Source organism: Rhinoderma darwinii, chromosome 1 (genome assembly GCF_050947455.1).
Source record: "Rhinoderma darwinii isolate aRhiDar2 chromosome 1, aRhiDar2.hap1, whole genome shotgun sequence".
In the NCBI taxonomy this organism is placed as follows: domain Eukaryota; kingdom Metazoa; phylum Chordata; class Amphibia; order Anura; family Rhinodermatidae; genus Rhinoderma; species Rhinoderma darwinii.
Window position 1 is genome coordinate 218,652,577 of NC_134687.1, and position 16,525 is coordinate 218,669,101.

At 42.4% G+C, this 16,525-nt stretch overlaps 1 protein-coding gene across 1 annotated transcript in view; it reads left to right on the top strand.

Moving 5' to 3' along the window:
- SHROOM3 (shroom family member 3) overlaps positions 1 to 16,525 on the top strand; it is a 187,164-nt gene that overhangs the window by 162,975 nt on the left and 7,664 nt on the right. Inside the window, exons 5-8 of the mRNA XM_075861621.1 lie at positions 2,083 to 2,150; positions 5,288 to 6,133; positions 6,574 to 7,059; positions 15,370 to 15,523. Coding sequence (XP_075717736.1) covers positions 2,083 to 2,150; positions 5,288 to 6,133; positions 6,574 to 7,059; positions 15,370 to 15,523 — 1,554 coding nt within the window. The remainder of the gene's footprint in view (positions 1 to 2,082; positions 2,151 to 5,287; positions 6,134 to 6,573; positions 7,060 to 15,369; positions 15,524 to 16,525) is intronic.

Sequence of the window (16,525 nt, forward strand, 5' to 3'; positions counted from 1 at the left end):
ACACGACAGAGGTTTCCACAGTCAGTTTATGGCCCTGGAGCCCGGACTGCAGAAAGAACTGGGAAAGCCTTATTACAGCCGTGTTCTGCGGTCCGGGCTCATTGAAAATAATGGCTGCGACCATGTGCACAGCCCGCGATTTGCGGGCGGCTCGCGGCTGACACTCCGTGGCCGGCCGACCCGAAAATCACGGCCGTGCACATGGCTACGGTCGTGTGCATGAGGGCTAAGTGTCTGTAGGGAGCATGCTCTAATTATTTTTAATTCTAGGAAGTATTATCTTTACCCAAGGCACTGTACAGTCATTTGTAGGAAAAAATAACCTCCAATGGATTATTGGAGCACAGCAAATCTATCAAAAATGGTTCAAGCTTGTCAACTGTGTCCATTAGCAACTAGCAAAAATCGTGAATGCAGGAAACTGCATGTAGCTCTTAAATCAGAACAAGATAAGTAAAGCTAAATATTTTGCTGAAACTATTTTTATAATTCAGATTGATGTAATGATCATTTATGGTGAAATCATATAAACAAGAAATGTGCTGCCAACAATGATGCAAACCGTATGGGAACAAACTATCTTGTTCACTCTCATAGAGTACAATGCGTAAATGGAGCTAAACGAGCACCGATTATAAATTAGAAATTCATTGTTTCACACTTGAATCATAGATACTCGTTTCTTTGCCACTCAAAAAAAGTTAGTCTTCATTTGATCTGTTTTGGTTAATGAGAACATATGCAAATCCAGTGTTCTGTTAGGAATCAGTTACCTAGAATATGAACTTCAGTAAATGCTGGGACATTACAGTGTACAGTAAATGCCATATTGAATTATTGGTTGATATATGTAGTATGCACTTTTCTCCAATGAGGTCACTGCACTTCTGGGGTTCTTCAAAGCGTTGCTGGCAATCCCCTAATATGGAGCATACTTGCTCAATGACAGAATTACAGAGCCAGGCAGCAGGGAAACACAAAAGCTGTAACTCTATGTAGATAAAAATGACACATCTGCAAATATTCCGATTACTGAGTTATGGAAAACAGCTTCATGCTATATTCTCTCAATGCACCTTGTATTTCTTATTCTGAGCTAACACTAAAGCTGGCCTTAAGAACATGGCTTGTTCACATATGTAGTCAGACCTTTGTAACATTTCCAAAATTGCACTAATTCCGTTATCATGCCTGATAGTTGTGTAAGAACTAGTTATTTCTAATGACTAACACATACTGACCTGTGTCCAGGAATAATGTCTCAGAAAATGACAGCTATCGATGATATAAGATATTTTGTCTTTTGTCATTTCATTTGATTAATTGATAAAAAAATTTAGTCTTGTCTGGGTGGGCACAATCATAAGTGGGCAAGGGTAACGGCTATGCTTAGCCCACACTGTATATAAATTAGTATTTAGAGTATTACAGATTTCTTCTGTCTAAAGTAAGCAGCATTATAAGAGTATGTTCACACGGCTTACTTTTGGCAGTTTTTTGGACCATAAACGGCCGAAAAACGGGCGAAAAATCAGAAGCAGAACGCCTCCAAACATCTGCCCATTGATTTCAATGGGAAATATGGAGTTGTGTTCCAATGGGGCCTTTTTTTACACGACCGTCTTGAAAAAACGGCGCGTCAAAAGACGCCCTGTAAAAAGAAGTGCCTGTCACTTCTTGAGCCGTTTTTGTAGCCGTTTTTCATTGACCCTATAGAAAAACAGCTCCAAAAACGGCGGTAAAAAACGCTGCGAAAAATGCGAGTTTGATTAAAAAACGACTGAAAATCAGGAGCTGTTTTCCCTTGAAAACAGCTTCGTATTTTCAGACGTTTTTTGCTTAGCGTGTAAACATACCCTAAGGATGAAAGGTGTGCATCGGTACTTTTTCCATTTAAAAACAGTTCCATATCCCGAATAATAAATTCTCTGTTTGTTGAGTCAGCTACAAAGTGAATAAATGGAGCAAATGGGAGCAAGCTTGGGAACATACATTGTATTCAGAAGTTCAGTACATTTATTTGAATGAGACACTACATAATCACTACACAAATAACTAAATGTGCCGTTTCATTTATTTCAGGATTTTGTGGTGAAACATGAGGTGTTTGTCAAGAACATATCATATGCATCAACTGGTACAGGATTCCGGTGAGTTGCCAATTCGCTTATAATACTGGGACTGGTAGTACGGCATAATAGTTTAAACTGAGACTTTATATAGCAATAGTATTCCAATTTTGGATTGAACGTACTGTAAATAAATTCAAGCTTTCTTTCAAGAACATTTGGATAGGGAACGCATGACACAATTTTATATAAACTTCCTTGGAACAAGCAATCTTACTTGACTAAACAAATACCAACTTTATAATATATCGCTAAGGAAAGAAAAAACAATACGTGAACATAACTGTAGAAACTCTATGTCGGGAGTATTTTCCAACATACACCTCCAAGAGAAGGCGGCCAGGTATGCTAATGTATAGGCATTCAGTGGCATACATCGCCCCAAAAAAAATCATATACCAAGTGGTATACTTTTCTTTTACTGTATGCCCCATCCCCTGTATAGGAAAGTGTAGCAGACTACACTTTCCTACACAGTGATAAAAGGCATTCAGACACTCAAATGTATTCATATGCCCAATACACCGGGTCCATGGGGCCTTATGGATACATTCAAACATATGTATTAGAAGCTTTCCTGGCGCATACACCGAATGTAGTAAAAAAAAAAAATTTGAACACAGGTTAATATTTTGTGTTTCTTGAACTTGCAGACATGATTATAAGCACTATTTGCCCAAAGTATAAGGCCTCATGCACACGACCGTAGCCATGTGCACGGCCGTGATTTTCAGGTTGGCCGGCCATGGAGTGTCACCAGCTAGCCGCCCGCAAATCGCGGGCCGTGCACATAGCCGCGGCCATTATTTTCTATGAGCCCGGACCGCAGAACACGGCCGTAATAAGACAAGTCCGTTCTTTCTGTGGTCCAGGCTCCTGGGCCATGCACGGACTGTGGAAACCACGGTCGTGTGCATGGGCCCATAGAAGTGAATGGGGCCGCAATTCTCCCGTGGATTTTTGGGGGAATTGCAGCCGCAAAAGCACATTCGTGTGCATGGGGCCTAAATGTAATCTGTTCAGATGAATGTTCTCAATGATTAACTTAAAGGGGTTTTCCCATGAAGGACATTTATGACATATCCTCAGGATATATCATAAATGTCAGATAGATGCGGGACCCGCACCTATCTCTAGAACGGGACCCCCTAAACCCTGTTCAGTCGCTCTGTGTTGTGGCTGAATGAGGTGAATTTCCGACCCTAAAAAAGGTTATATGGTCGTGAGTTACGAAAACAGTGTTGCTCGCTGAGCTATGCTGTTTCCGTAACACCTATAGTAGTGAATGGCAGTTACAGAAGGAGCGTAGAATGCAATCTACGCCGTTTCCGTAACTACCATTCAGTTCTGGAGGTAGGTGCTGGTCCCAGAGGTGGGACCCGCATCTATCTGACATTTATAACACATCCTAAGGATATGTCATAAATGTCCTTCATGGGAAAACCCCTTTGAGGCTGGATTCACACGAGCATGTTCGGTCTGTAAAGGACGGAACGTATTTCGGCCACAAGTCCCGGAGCCGGGCTCCTAGCATCATAGTTATGTATGACGCTAGGAGTCCCTGTCTCCCGCAGCGAGGCAGGGACTCCTAGCATCGTACATAACTATGATGCTAGGAGCCCGGCTCCCTGCAGTGTGTTCGGTCCGGGACTTGCGGCCGAAATACGTTCCATCCTTTATGGACCGAACATGCTCGTGTGAATCCAGCCTAAGAGACAAAAAGAACATGTACAGTATTTAGTCTATATAAATCCTATACGCCAGGAGACATATCCCACATTATCAATAATGCAAAATATTATGAAAAAATACTAAATCTTTATTAAAAAATGATCACATAGGTAAACCTTGTGTTATAAAATGTAGCAGAGAATCTGCCTGGAAGAACAATGGCAATCTCAAATTTCCCCCCTGTTAAGGCCCTTTTACACGGGCCAATGATCGGGCAAACAAGCGTTCATATGAACGCTCGTTCCTGATCATTGCCCTGTGTAAACAGGGCAACGATCAGCTGATGAATGACCCAACACTCGTTCATCGACTGATCGTATCATTTATGCAGAGCAAAATATTATTGTTGTTGGCAGCAACAGGGAGATGTGCTGCTGACATGATGGAATTACATGGGAACAAACAATCGTAGTAACGAGCGCTCATCCCCATACATTACTGATCATAGCTCAGTGTGAAAGGAGAAAATGAGCGCCGATAAATAAGCTGTCTCGTTAATCAGCACTAGTTTTTACGGCCCATATTGGCCGGTGTAAAAGGATCCGTACAACGAATGTAAGATAACTAGTCATGGTACAGATGTAAGACAGTTTATCTTGATATCACATAATAAAAGCCATTGAAAAGCCATTAAAAAAAAGTCAAGTTAAAGTTTATTTACACTGTGTATTTAATGCATTAAGAGTCAAAATAAAGAGTGCTACATCTGTACATGTAAATAAATATCTGTAATATACCAAAGCATTCTGACTTCAACCCTCTAGCATAAGCAGGCTACAGTAACTACAGAAAATAAATGTGTAGGTGAACACAGTCAATTACATACTAAATAGGCAACAATTCTAGCATAGCCATGGCTAGTATGAGGGGGAAAGATTAAAGAAATTACCCCTCCCACGACACACATTCACCTTTAACGGCTTTGTTTGGTGGTATTGGACATTAGGTGCAAACAAAAGACTTAAATAGTACATTGTATCCAATCACATACCAACATACACAAGTGTAATGATCAACCATGTCACACATGTCTCCAACATCCTCCCTCCCCCAGAGTAAAGCTTCTGCGAAACGCGTCCAGCATCCATCGCCTTGTGACTGGAAGTGAAGCACAACTCTAAAACAGTTTTTGAGTTGTGCTTCACTTCCGAACACTGCACTTCATTTTATCTTTTTGGTTGTTGTTCATCCTGTTTTTATATACTAAATTAAGCTTCTGCCTATAGTAATGGCTTTGTTTTGTACAAATTTTTATACAACTTTAAATTTGCATCTTATGATCCAAAAATAAGGAACATCTGCAGCCTTATCAAAGACTGTGACCTGGATTATCATTTGTGGTTGTGTAGAATTGAACGCCAACTTTATTTCCATGTGTACAAGAAACCAGTGTTATAAATACATATTTTAATAACTTTCCACTTTAGGGCTTCCAAAGTCAAGACTGAAGAAGCATCAGAAAAGGCAACCCATGAGCCAGCATTCAGTTCTTATACCGCTCACCAAACTAGGCCTGGAGGAGAGAAACAGACTAATACATCAACCCGCAATCTTCAAATAGGAATTCAAAGACACACCACAGCCCAAAGTCTCACACCAGCTTCTGGATTACTTAATCATCTACATGGTGGAAGGCTGAACACCTTAACGTCTTCCAGTAATCCAAGTCCATCTAAAATTACACAACTTACCATTTCTAGTCATAATTCAAAAGACTTTGTTGCTACTGAAGGTAATTTGTGTCCTAAAAATACAGATATGTCTCCAAATGAAGATAAAAATATAACTCCTATGGATTTAGGTTCACATTTCAATTATTTAGAAAATAACAATAAAAAAATTAAAACAACGTTTACTCCACCACAAAGAGCACCACTTCCAAAAGCGAAAAACACGGATTCAGGAAGGGAAGGAAACAGTCCTCTTAACAATAATTCCGTAATTGAGCATAGTCCTTCTGTGAGTTGGAAAAGCAATACAATGTGGAGTACCAGTTCATCAGAGCCAGAGACCCCTTCCCACCATGGAAAAATATCTCTGCGTATATCCGAATCTTGTCTCCAGTTATCGTCCCCTGTAGTTGTACATGATGATGAGGATGATGATGTGTTTGTCAAGGAGCAAGAGTTAGAGACATTCCCCAAAAACACATTTGTTCCCCCATCTCCACCTCCATTCCCACCACCTTCCTTGGAAGATGCTCTCCTCGGGGAAAGTCAAGAGAAAAAACAACATGTTTCTACTGACCCTCTCAAGAAGAACCCAAGTGAATGGTAAGTGTAGAAAGGAGAACATGCCTATTTCAATCTTGAGCTATACTGTAGAAGGAACAAAACTAGTTCACAAGAACATATTGATTTTAACGTGAAGATCAAGCTCTCATTATTTAGCTTATGTTGCTCCAGTCACTTGAGCATTTACCAATTATTTTATGGTAACTATTTTAGGATATTAGGGGTGTCAGCTAGCTGGATTGGTTAATTTTCATATAGTTTAATAAAATATATTCCAGTTCTACGTAATATTGTACTGTTGAACCCATTTCAAAATAATCAATACTGGTTAGCTGGTCTGCGAAAGTAACTAGGGGCCATGTTATTAAATAGTCATTTTTGAGTGATATCTTTATAATATAGACTACAGATTAGGGATGTCGCAAGATGTGAATAGGTCACCCAAAGATTTGTACTTATTTTCTCTTCTCTTATTATAGGCATCCCATCCTAGTAGAAGGCGAACAGAAAATAGACAGGGAAGACAGAACTTTGGACCCATCAACATCCAGTTTGCCTGTAAAAGATTTGGAACTTGCTCAGACTCAAATACCTCAGCTTACAACAAGTTCAGTGGAATCAAGTCAAAGTTCCTTACAATATCCTCCGACTCAGGATGAGGCATCCTCCTCTATAGCACTTGAACTTTCTGACCACAAAAACTCTACATGTGAAAGCACCTTAAGTCATGCTAGCACAAATGTGATGACCCCCGAAGATGTTAAATCTCAAGAATTGGCCAAGGAGATTGTAAACAAGGACAAATCTTTAGCGGATATTTTAGATCCAGAGCTCAAGATGAAGACCACTATGGATCTAATGGGTGGCCTGTTCTTGAAAAGCACCTGTGCACAAAGGGTAAATAATAGGAGGTGGATCAAAGAGAGAACGCTTCCAGACAAGGTTTATTCAGCAGAAAATGAAATGTAAGTGGTTTATAAAATCGGAATATCTTTTAATCTAAAGTATGTTTATACCTTGCAATGTTAGAGAACTCTCCCATTGTACTAGTTTTTTGTGTATTTGAATATTTAAATTTGAAAATATATCCCATAAACTGATGACTAAAAGATACTTCCCCATATGGCTTTTTTTTTTATCCACTTCAGTACTGAGGGGCATTTACCCTCAGACCCAATTGAACAATTTTTAGTACATTCAAATGAATTAATCAGCTATAATTTTTTTTTTTTTTAGGTTATCCTAAGATGTTGTTTTTTTCGCTTCATACACAATGCTTTATTATTGTACCATTTCTTATAGCATTTTTTACATTATTTAGGGTAAAATGTTGAAAAACAATTAAATCCACTAAAATAACTTGTACCATTTTGGGTGGTTAGGATAGGGTTAGTGCAACACTCTGGGTTAGTTGATAGTGGCATTGTTCGGCGGGTTCTTTATTTGTATATTTTTTTATTTTCACATTATTTTTTAATAGTTAATTTTTTCCCAGTTTTCTGCCACACATAGTCAGTTTCAGGAAAATACAGGCTCAATTCACACCAGTTTGCAATATACGTCTGGAACCCCCCCCCCCTAAAAATCTATCTGAACGTACACTGTACAGGATCCATAGACTTCTATAGGTCGGAGATATGCCAAAATTGTGTCCTTTTGTCCATCTGGATACCATTTTATTTTATTGTATTGAAAACTGGGCTGCAGAACTTTTTAAAACAGGACACCAGAAAAAAGTATTTGTTAAGTTTATTTATTTATTTATTTGTTTATAATGGAATTCCATGGCATACTGTACATTTCCAAACATAAGGGTATATGCTCAGGGAGTTACAAGTAACAGCCGGCCTCCATGCAGCGTCCCATGCCCATACCCCCCTCCCTGACCGGACATAAAAAAAACTCACTTCCATCTCTTGTCTGCCCGGCATAGGTCTATGCCATGGCACAAACAAGAACCTGATGCTGGGCAAACCGGGACGTTATATGCGACGCAGCACATATCCACTGGATGTCAGGACCTTATATGTGCTATGCAGCAGTCCTATGCCAGGGCCCGATGTGGCAGCCTGAAGAGAATAGGGGTGGGCCAGTCTGAAGGGAATAGGGGTGGGCCCCCTTACCCTCCAGGCCCAGTAATGGTTGAAGCCCCAGTAACCAATACTCCACTACATATACTTTACTATATACTATAGTATATAATAGACTTTTGGATCAATCTGAAAAAAAAAAAAGAAAAGCCAAAACAGTATTCAAAGTGATTGATCAAACAGATGCTGGCTGTATGCAGTCTGGTTATGGACTTAGATGTGATCGATTACAGGTGGATTCTGTGTATCAGAGACACGCAGGACCCGCTGTCACCGAAGCAGTCAGTCCTGCAGAAATGCCGGATTCGGGTATGAACGCAAGATACAGCTTCTATGTATCCAGGATACGTAGAAGCTGTATCTGAAATGTTTTAAAAAGTTGCTCAAAACACCATGATACATTGTTTAATTAAAACAAAAGTGTTCAAAGATTTACAGTCTTTAAGTGAAAAAACTGGAACCAAGGGAAGGATGGTATTAATATATGGTTTGATCCATGGAAAAATCCCATCAATGGCATAAAAGATACAACAGCTTGTTTCATAGATACTAGCTGCTCTGTGCTAGAGCCTCTGGCTTAGATATATAAAATGCAATTTACATTATATGATGGGCATTTAGAATATTTTAATAGACATGGTGTTGGGCACACGTTGACACATTAATAACGTCTCTTAGACAGTTACGTCTCATGACATTTGTTAAGTGGCTCTGAACAACATTTTCATATAATGCTGGCGGTTCAGTCACTTGTACAGAGGGGAGAGGACACATGCCAGTTATGACCTGCCTTTCTTGGTGACAACCAAATGTTCCAACTATAAAATAATCAACACAACAAAGTTTGATGTTATTTCGAAACAACACCAAATATTTTTTTAACTATGATATACATTTTACAGGTTTATAGTATGACATGCCCTGTACATATCTCCTATGCAGCTTGTCTGAGGTTACAAAACAACGCCACTAATATCCATGGAAATCAAGCAAATAGAGGAGAGATGTACTACCCGACACAGCCCCAGTACAGAAGTGGCGCTGTTTCTGGGAGGGAAAAAAAAAAAACAGACAACCCCTTTGAGCTTGCCATAGACATGAGATTTTTGTCAGAAAAAATGTACAATTTTGGCAGGATTGGCAAAAAAAACTTTGGAATATGGAGAGACCAACCGGACCCAACAGCTCCCGTTTCCGAACAGTGTTCAGAAAGGCTGTCTTTCAACCTGCCTGATTGTATTGCTTTCCTACAGGTAATTGGCCTGAGAAGTGTCTTGCAGCCTCCATAAAAACCGCATGTGTGTTTGGCTGAAGAACATCTTAATGGGGACTCGAGGAACTATTGTTTGGTAACAGCTATCTCATGTCTGTGGACAATTATATATATTTATAAATCCACAGAGAAAAAACAGCACTCCAAGGGTATGTGCACACGGCAGCGTCCGATACGGCTGAAATTACGGAGCTGTTTTCAGGAGAAAACAGCTCCGTAATTTCAGACGTAATTGCTCGTCCTCGCATTTTGCGAGGCGTCATTGACGGCCGTAATTTAGAGCTGAATTCAATGAAAAAAGGCTCAAATTACGTCCAAAGAAGTGTCCTGCACTTCTTTGACGAGGCAGTCATTTTACGCGTCGTCGTTTGACAGCTGTCAAACGACGACGCGTAAATTACAGGTCGTCGGCACAGTACGTCGGCAAACCCATTCAAATGAATGGGCAGATGTTTGCCGACGTATTGGAGCCCTATTTTCAGGCGTAAATCGAGGCATAATACGCCTCGTTTACGCCTGAAAATAGGTCGTGTGAACCCAGCCCAATAGTCAATATGTCTCAGATGCAATTGAGGATAGTCTCAGATCACTCGTCATAATGGATTAATAAAGAAGAGGGATCAACAGCATTCATCCATAGCAATTTATTCAGGTGCCCAATGTCCAGTGCTTATGTGGGTACTGAACACCTAAAATATGAATGATCTGGATGGAGGCCATCGGCCATTCTTCTTTTTTTGTAGTTTTTTTGTAGCTTTATATAGTGTGCATGGGTATTTGCGTTCTACAGGCTTGTGCATTAAGCATTGCTCGTCTTCCTTTACCCGAGCAAGTTCTCTGGTCAATAGCCAAATAGTCATCATTATGAGATTACGTACAGGAGTAAAAGCATTCTGATTAACTGTGGCATCTCTGGTATTACTGATCACACGTGGCGTTTTTTGCAGCGTTTCTAGTTTGTTTTTTTGTGTATAATTTACAGGAAAATATGATAACTGTTGGATCGGTCAGGCTCCAACCGCTTGGAAGCCACCAATCTTTGAACATGCAAGCACTAGTTCATCTGCTGATCATATCGTTTTAAAAAAACTGAAATATTATCGTTGTCGGCAGGACAACAGGGGGACGCGCAAAAGGTCCTTAAAAGCTCAGTGTGTCAGTAGCATATGATGCGTGGCTGCGTGATTTATTATTATGACACTCTGTTTTTATGTTTGTAAACAGAAAAGCACGTGGTGCTTTTCTGTTTTCATTCATAGTTTTGACTACTGTAGCGCGTATCACTCACGGCACACGGAAGTGTGTCCATGTGCCGTGCGCGGTTTTCACGCACCCATTGACTTCAATGGGTGCGTGATGCGCGAAAAACGGGCAAATATAGGACATGTCGTGAGTTTTACGCAGCGGACATACGCTGGGTGAAAATCACGGACAGTCTGAACGGCCCCATTGACTAACATAAGACCGTGTGAAAATCACGCGCGTAGCACGGACATATTATACGTTCGCCTGAATAAGCCCTAATAGATTTTACCTGCACTGACACATTGTAGCAGACTATCTGGACAGAAGAGGGATTTATGATATTGATATATTTACAGCAGCTTACAAAGTATTGTCTAAACTGGATACATGTGTAGCATATACTCAGTACTAGGCCTGTAAACGGTTTCACACCCTGGTTGTAAACGAGAACTTTCTCATTCACTGGCAGATCTTGAAAATGGTAAAGTATTGAAGCACATCAATTTATATAACTTTTTATTACACAATGTTTTACTTATCTAAAAATGGAGAAAAACAAAAATTTTGATTCTTTTTCGCGGGCGTATTTTTATACACCATCTTTTGACAGCGACGTGTAAAATTACACCTCGTGGGAACAGAACATCGTAAAACCAATTAAAAGCAATGGGCAGATGTTTGTAGGCGTAATGGAGCTGTTTTTTGAGGCGTAATTCGAGGCGTAAAACCCCCGAATTATGTCTGAATACAGTGCGTGTGAACGTACCAGAAGGCAAACTGTGGTGCAGTTTTTCACCTGGAATGTCTGCTGCGGAAAACTGCAGCATTTAGCCGGCCTGCTAGAAGGCCGGCCTCCTGAGGTGATGTTTCATCCCAGGAAAACGCTGCAGCCTGTGATTGGCTGCAGCAGTGGTCACATCGGATGAAGCGTCATCCCAGGAGGCCGGCCCTCTGACGTCATCCAGGCCAGCCTCCTGGAATGATGTATTATCCCATGTGACCGCCGCTACAGCCTATGATTGGCTGCAGCGGTCACATCGGATGGAACGTCATCCCAGGAGGCCGTGCTGGAGGGAAAAACACAGACTTCTGGGTTAGTATGAGATTTTTTTTTCTGATTTGTGTTTATTGCGGCGAAATCGGTGCGAACCCGCCGCAAATAACGCAACTTCTATTTGTTGCGGATTTACCTCCCATTGAATTCAATGGGGAAATCCTGCAACAAAAAAAGCAGCATTTACGCAAATACAATTGACATGCTGCGGAATAAAATTCCGCACCGCAGGTCAATTTCTGGGCGTTTTTTACGTTCAGTATTTACGCAGCGTGTGGATGAAATTTGTTTTATCTCATCTACTTTAGTGCTACTGTATTTGAGGCGGATTTTCTGCAACTAATTCCGTTGCGGAAAAAGCGCTGTATTTACGCAACGTGTGAACTGACCCTAAGGCCTCATGCACACTGCCGTAGTCGTGTGCGCGGCCCGTGATTACGGCACAGATGGCTGCGGAGCGTCATCCACTGGCCATTCGCACACATTGATTTCAATGAGCAAATGCAGCCCGTATAATGACTTGTCCTATTCTTTTGTGGTCCAGGCTCCCGGCCAATGCGCGGACCTTGGAAACGGTCGTGTGCATGGGCCCATAGAAATGAATAGGTCCGCAATTCATCCGCATTTTTGCAGATTAATTGCGTACGCAATAACACTTTCGTGTGCATGAGGCCTAAGGGTATGTTCACACGCAGTGTCTTCAGGCATTTTTCCGGGGGCGTAAACGCCTCGAAAAATGCCTGAAAAAACGGAAGCTGAATGCCTCCAAAAATCTGCCCATTGATTTCAATGGGAAAAACAGCGTTTTGTTCAGACGGGGCGTTTTTTTAAGTGGCCGTTTGAAAAAACATTGCGTAAAAAAAAGTCCCGTAAAAAGAAGTGCATGTCACTTGGAGCCATTCTTCATTGTGTCAAAGGAAAAATAGCTCTAAAAACAGCTAAAAAAAAAAAAGCATCAAAGAAAGTTTAATGCTTTAATAACAGCAGAAAATCAGAGGCTGTTTTCCCTTGAAAACAGCGCCGTAATTTACAGCCGTTTTTACTTTAGCATGTGAACATACCCTAAGGCTGGGTTCACACGACCTATTTTCAGGCGTAAACGCGGCGTATTATACCTCGTTTTACATCTGAAAATAGGGCTACAATACGTCGGCAAACATCTGCCTATTCATTTGAATGGGTTTGCCGACGTACTGTGCCGACGACCTGTCATTTACGCGTCGTCGTTTGACAGCTGTCAAACGACGACGCGTAAATTGACTGCCTCGGCAAAGAAGTGCAGGACACTTCTTTGCAACGTAATTTGAGCTGTTTTTCATTGAAGTCAATGAAGAGCAGCTCAAGATTTACGAGCGTCACAGACGCCTCGCATAATGCGAGGAGGAGCTTTTACGTCTGAAACGACGCAGCTGTTTTCTCCTGAAAACAGTCTGTCTTTTCAGACGTAAAAGCCAGCTAGCGTGTGAACATACCCTTAGGCCTCATTCACACGGCAGGGTTTCCCGGCCGGGTGCCGGCCGTTCATAAATCGGCCGGCACCCGGCTGCATTAGGAATGATAGACCCCTAATGGGGCTATTCACACGACCGATTTTTTGACGGCCGGAAAATCCGGCCGTCAAAAAATAGGACATGCTCTATCTTTGCCCGGGCACCCGGCCGCCCGGCTCCCATAGAAGTCTATGGGGCCGGGTAATACACGGCCATCACCGGAATGTGTTCCGAGTGATGGCCGGGTTTCCCGGCGCTTGCGCTCTATCTCCTCCTCCTCACAGCGCAGAGTGCATGTGAGGAGGAGGAGTTGATGCCATTCTGACGAATGGCATCGCTGTACACTGTGTTGCAGGGCCGGGGTGTACAGCAGGTGGAAGGGAGCGCTGCGCTGGCTCCCTTCCCCTGCTTGTTAAAAGCACCCTGGCTCGGCGACACCTTCGATGGCGCCGCTAGTAGTAGTAGTAGCAGCAGCTGCTGCTGCTGCGGCTGCTACTACTGTAGCGACGCCACTATAGCAGAGCGGGGAGGTATCTCCCCGCTCTGCTATGTGCTAGCCGCACTTTAGCTCCTTGAAGGAGCGGAATCCCCGTGTTTTCGGGGATTCCGCTCCTGGACAGAGCGCTTGATGTCTCTGTCCATATCTGGGCAGTGACATCAGGGGAAACTCCTGAAGCGGAATCCCCGAACACATGGGGATTCCCCTTCAGGATCTGCCGCTGATGTCACTGTCCGGATCTGCCCGGCCCGGCACGGATGCATAACTTTATGCAAACCGGCCGGGCAAAATGGCCGATTTTACCGGCCGACACTCGGGCTCGGGAACGACCCGGTCGTGTGAATCCCGCCTAAGGGTGAACATATCAAGCTTAGAAACTGTGAGTATAGTGCCACCTTGTGGAAAATGGGTGACATTACAGCAGTATACACATACTACAGATACAATCTTACCATGGCCTCATCCACACTAGCGTATACGATTCACGTGCGTGAAAAACGCACGTGAATCGGGTCCGTGTGTGATGCGTTATGCATCAGTGTGCTTTGCGAGTGGCACGCGTTATTCACGCACTCACAAAGCACATCTTTTTTTTATTATTTTCAACTGAATTGATGGGCACATCACGCACCACACACGCATGTGCATCCGTGTGCGTTCGTGGTTTTCACGCACCCATTGACTTCAAGTCAATGGGCGCGTAGGTGCGTGATAACGCACCAATATAGGACATGCAGTGAGTTTCACGCAGCGGACTCTGGCTGCGTGAAAAATCCCGCTGGTGTGAATGACCCCATTGAAATCAATGGGTCAGTGTGCTGTGCGTTGTTTCAATGCACAGCACATGGATGTGATTCACGCTCGTGTGAATGGGGCCTAAAGGGTTTATGAGAAATTAGTAAAACATGGCTAGACATATTAAACCTAACCCATGTCTACAGTCCCTGAGTTGAATATATATAAATAATTTAAAAAAATAAAAACATGGCTGACACCTCATAGAAATGTTGGCACTCTTTCCCATGCACTGTGTCAAGTGTTGCAAAGGTATGGGACTGGACTGCAATATTAGACAAGGACCACGGTAAATGTTGCCGTTTCTGGGGTGAAAAAAAAGCAGCCATGTTTTTCCAATCTTACATAACCCCCAATCTTTCAGGAAAGATAATTAATGGAAATGGAGAATAACTAACCTGAAAGTCTTTGGGCCAGATGTACTAAGATGTACTGAGATGTACTCAGAGGCAAGTAGGATAAAGATGCGAGTCATTTATTTAGAGGCTCAGGCATCTTGTGATGTTGGTGCGTCTAGTGAAGTCTACAGCAGCTCCGAGTTTCCGTAGAATTCCACTATAATGGACGCCAGTTTTTTGGGAACTTGTACTAAGCCACTCCCTCTTTCTGAAAAGTGTCGGGTGTGGCATAAAAGCAAAAAAAGTAAAAAATGTTTGTGCACCTAAATTTGCAACTTTTTTCCGCCACTAAAGGGACACAAATGACTAAATAAATGAGGGCCCTTCTTCACACCCAGACCATAAGGGTGACAGTAATAGTGCACCATGGAATAAGTCACCTTCTCCCTGCTCATCTATGACATGGCTTGTTTGTTTTTATTGATCTCTAGGACAGACACTAAGAAGATTGCTGCAGAAAATGGAGTAAGGTCATCTGTGTACTATTCGGTGTCTGCACCCGGAGCTGAGCTTCTAAAGAGGATCACAGACACATACTTAGAAGGAGCAGGAGGATTAGAGCACCTTGATGTGAATGAAAAGAAGGTAAAGAATTGTTTGTGACAGTCCGTGAAATCATATTTGTTATTAATAATGTAAATTCCAACACTAGCATCTACTAATGGTCCACAGACAATCTAATGTCTATGGGAGCCTTTCCAACTCCAACACTAGCATCCACTAATGGTCCACAGACAATCTAATGTCTATGGGAGCCTTTCCGACTGCACAATGTCAGGGGGAACCAGCAGGGGCCTAGCTAAAGGCTCATGGGCCCCAGTGCAAAAGGTCTTCTTGGGGCCACCCAATTTCTCTTCATGGCCGACGGCCCGCAGCTTTCAGCTGCATCGCTGGGTCTCTTAAGTGACCCATCAACGCAGCAATAGCAGGGGCGTTGCTAAGGTCTTAAAACATCAGGGGCACAAGCCCCAATACATATGTTTTGGCCCCCTAAAATATAAATATATATATCGGAGATATAATATCAGTAAAACTACGACCTCTATAGCTCTGCCACTGAATAGAATAGATACCCCGGCGCAGCGGACAGTATCACACATAGTAAGATTAGATACAGGTACCAGCAGACAGCCTCATACATAATAGGCTTATATACAGGGCCCTGCAGACAGTATCAAACGGTAGGCTGAAATACAGGGCCCCAGAAGACAGAGTGGGTCCTGACATCATTTAGCGTCACAACGTTGTGTGCAGCTCACATAACGTTTTGATGCTGAAAGGCGTTAGGACCCGCGCTGCACACAAACACAAGTCAGGCGCGTGGAGGATAAGTATACGATTACTGCAGTAACAGGGTTCCATGTAGTTTATTACATAGGCCCTAGTACTACAGTAATAGTGGATGGAGGTGGTGTTGGGGACCATGGGCACCCTGGCTTCGGGGTCCAGTCACAATTGCGACTGCTGCGACCCCTAAAGCTACGCCACTGGGAACCACGATTGTGCAAGTTGGATTGTTATAACATGCCGGATCCCTTTGTTCTACAATGAAATAAGTTACTACAAGAAGAATTTTTTAACAACTTG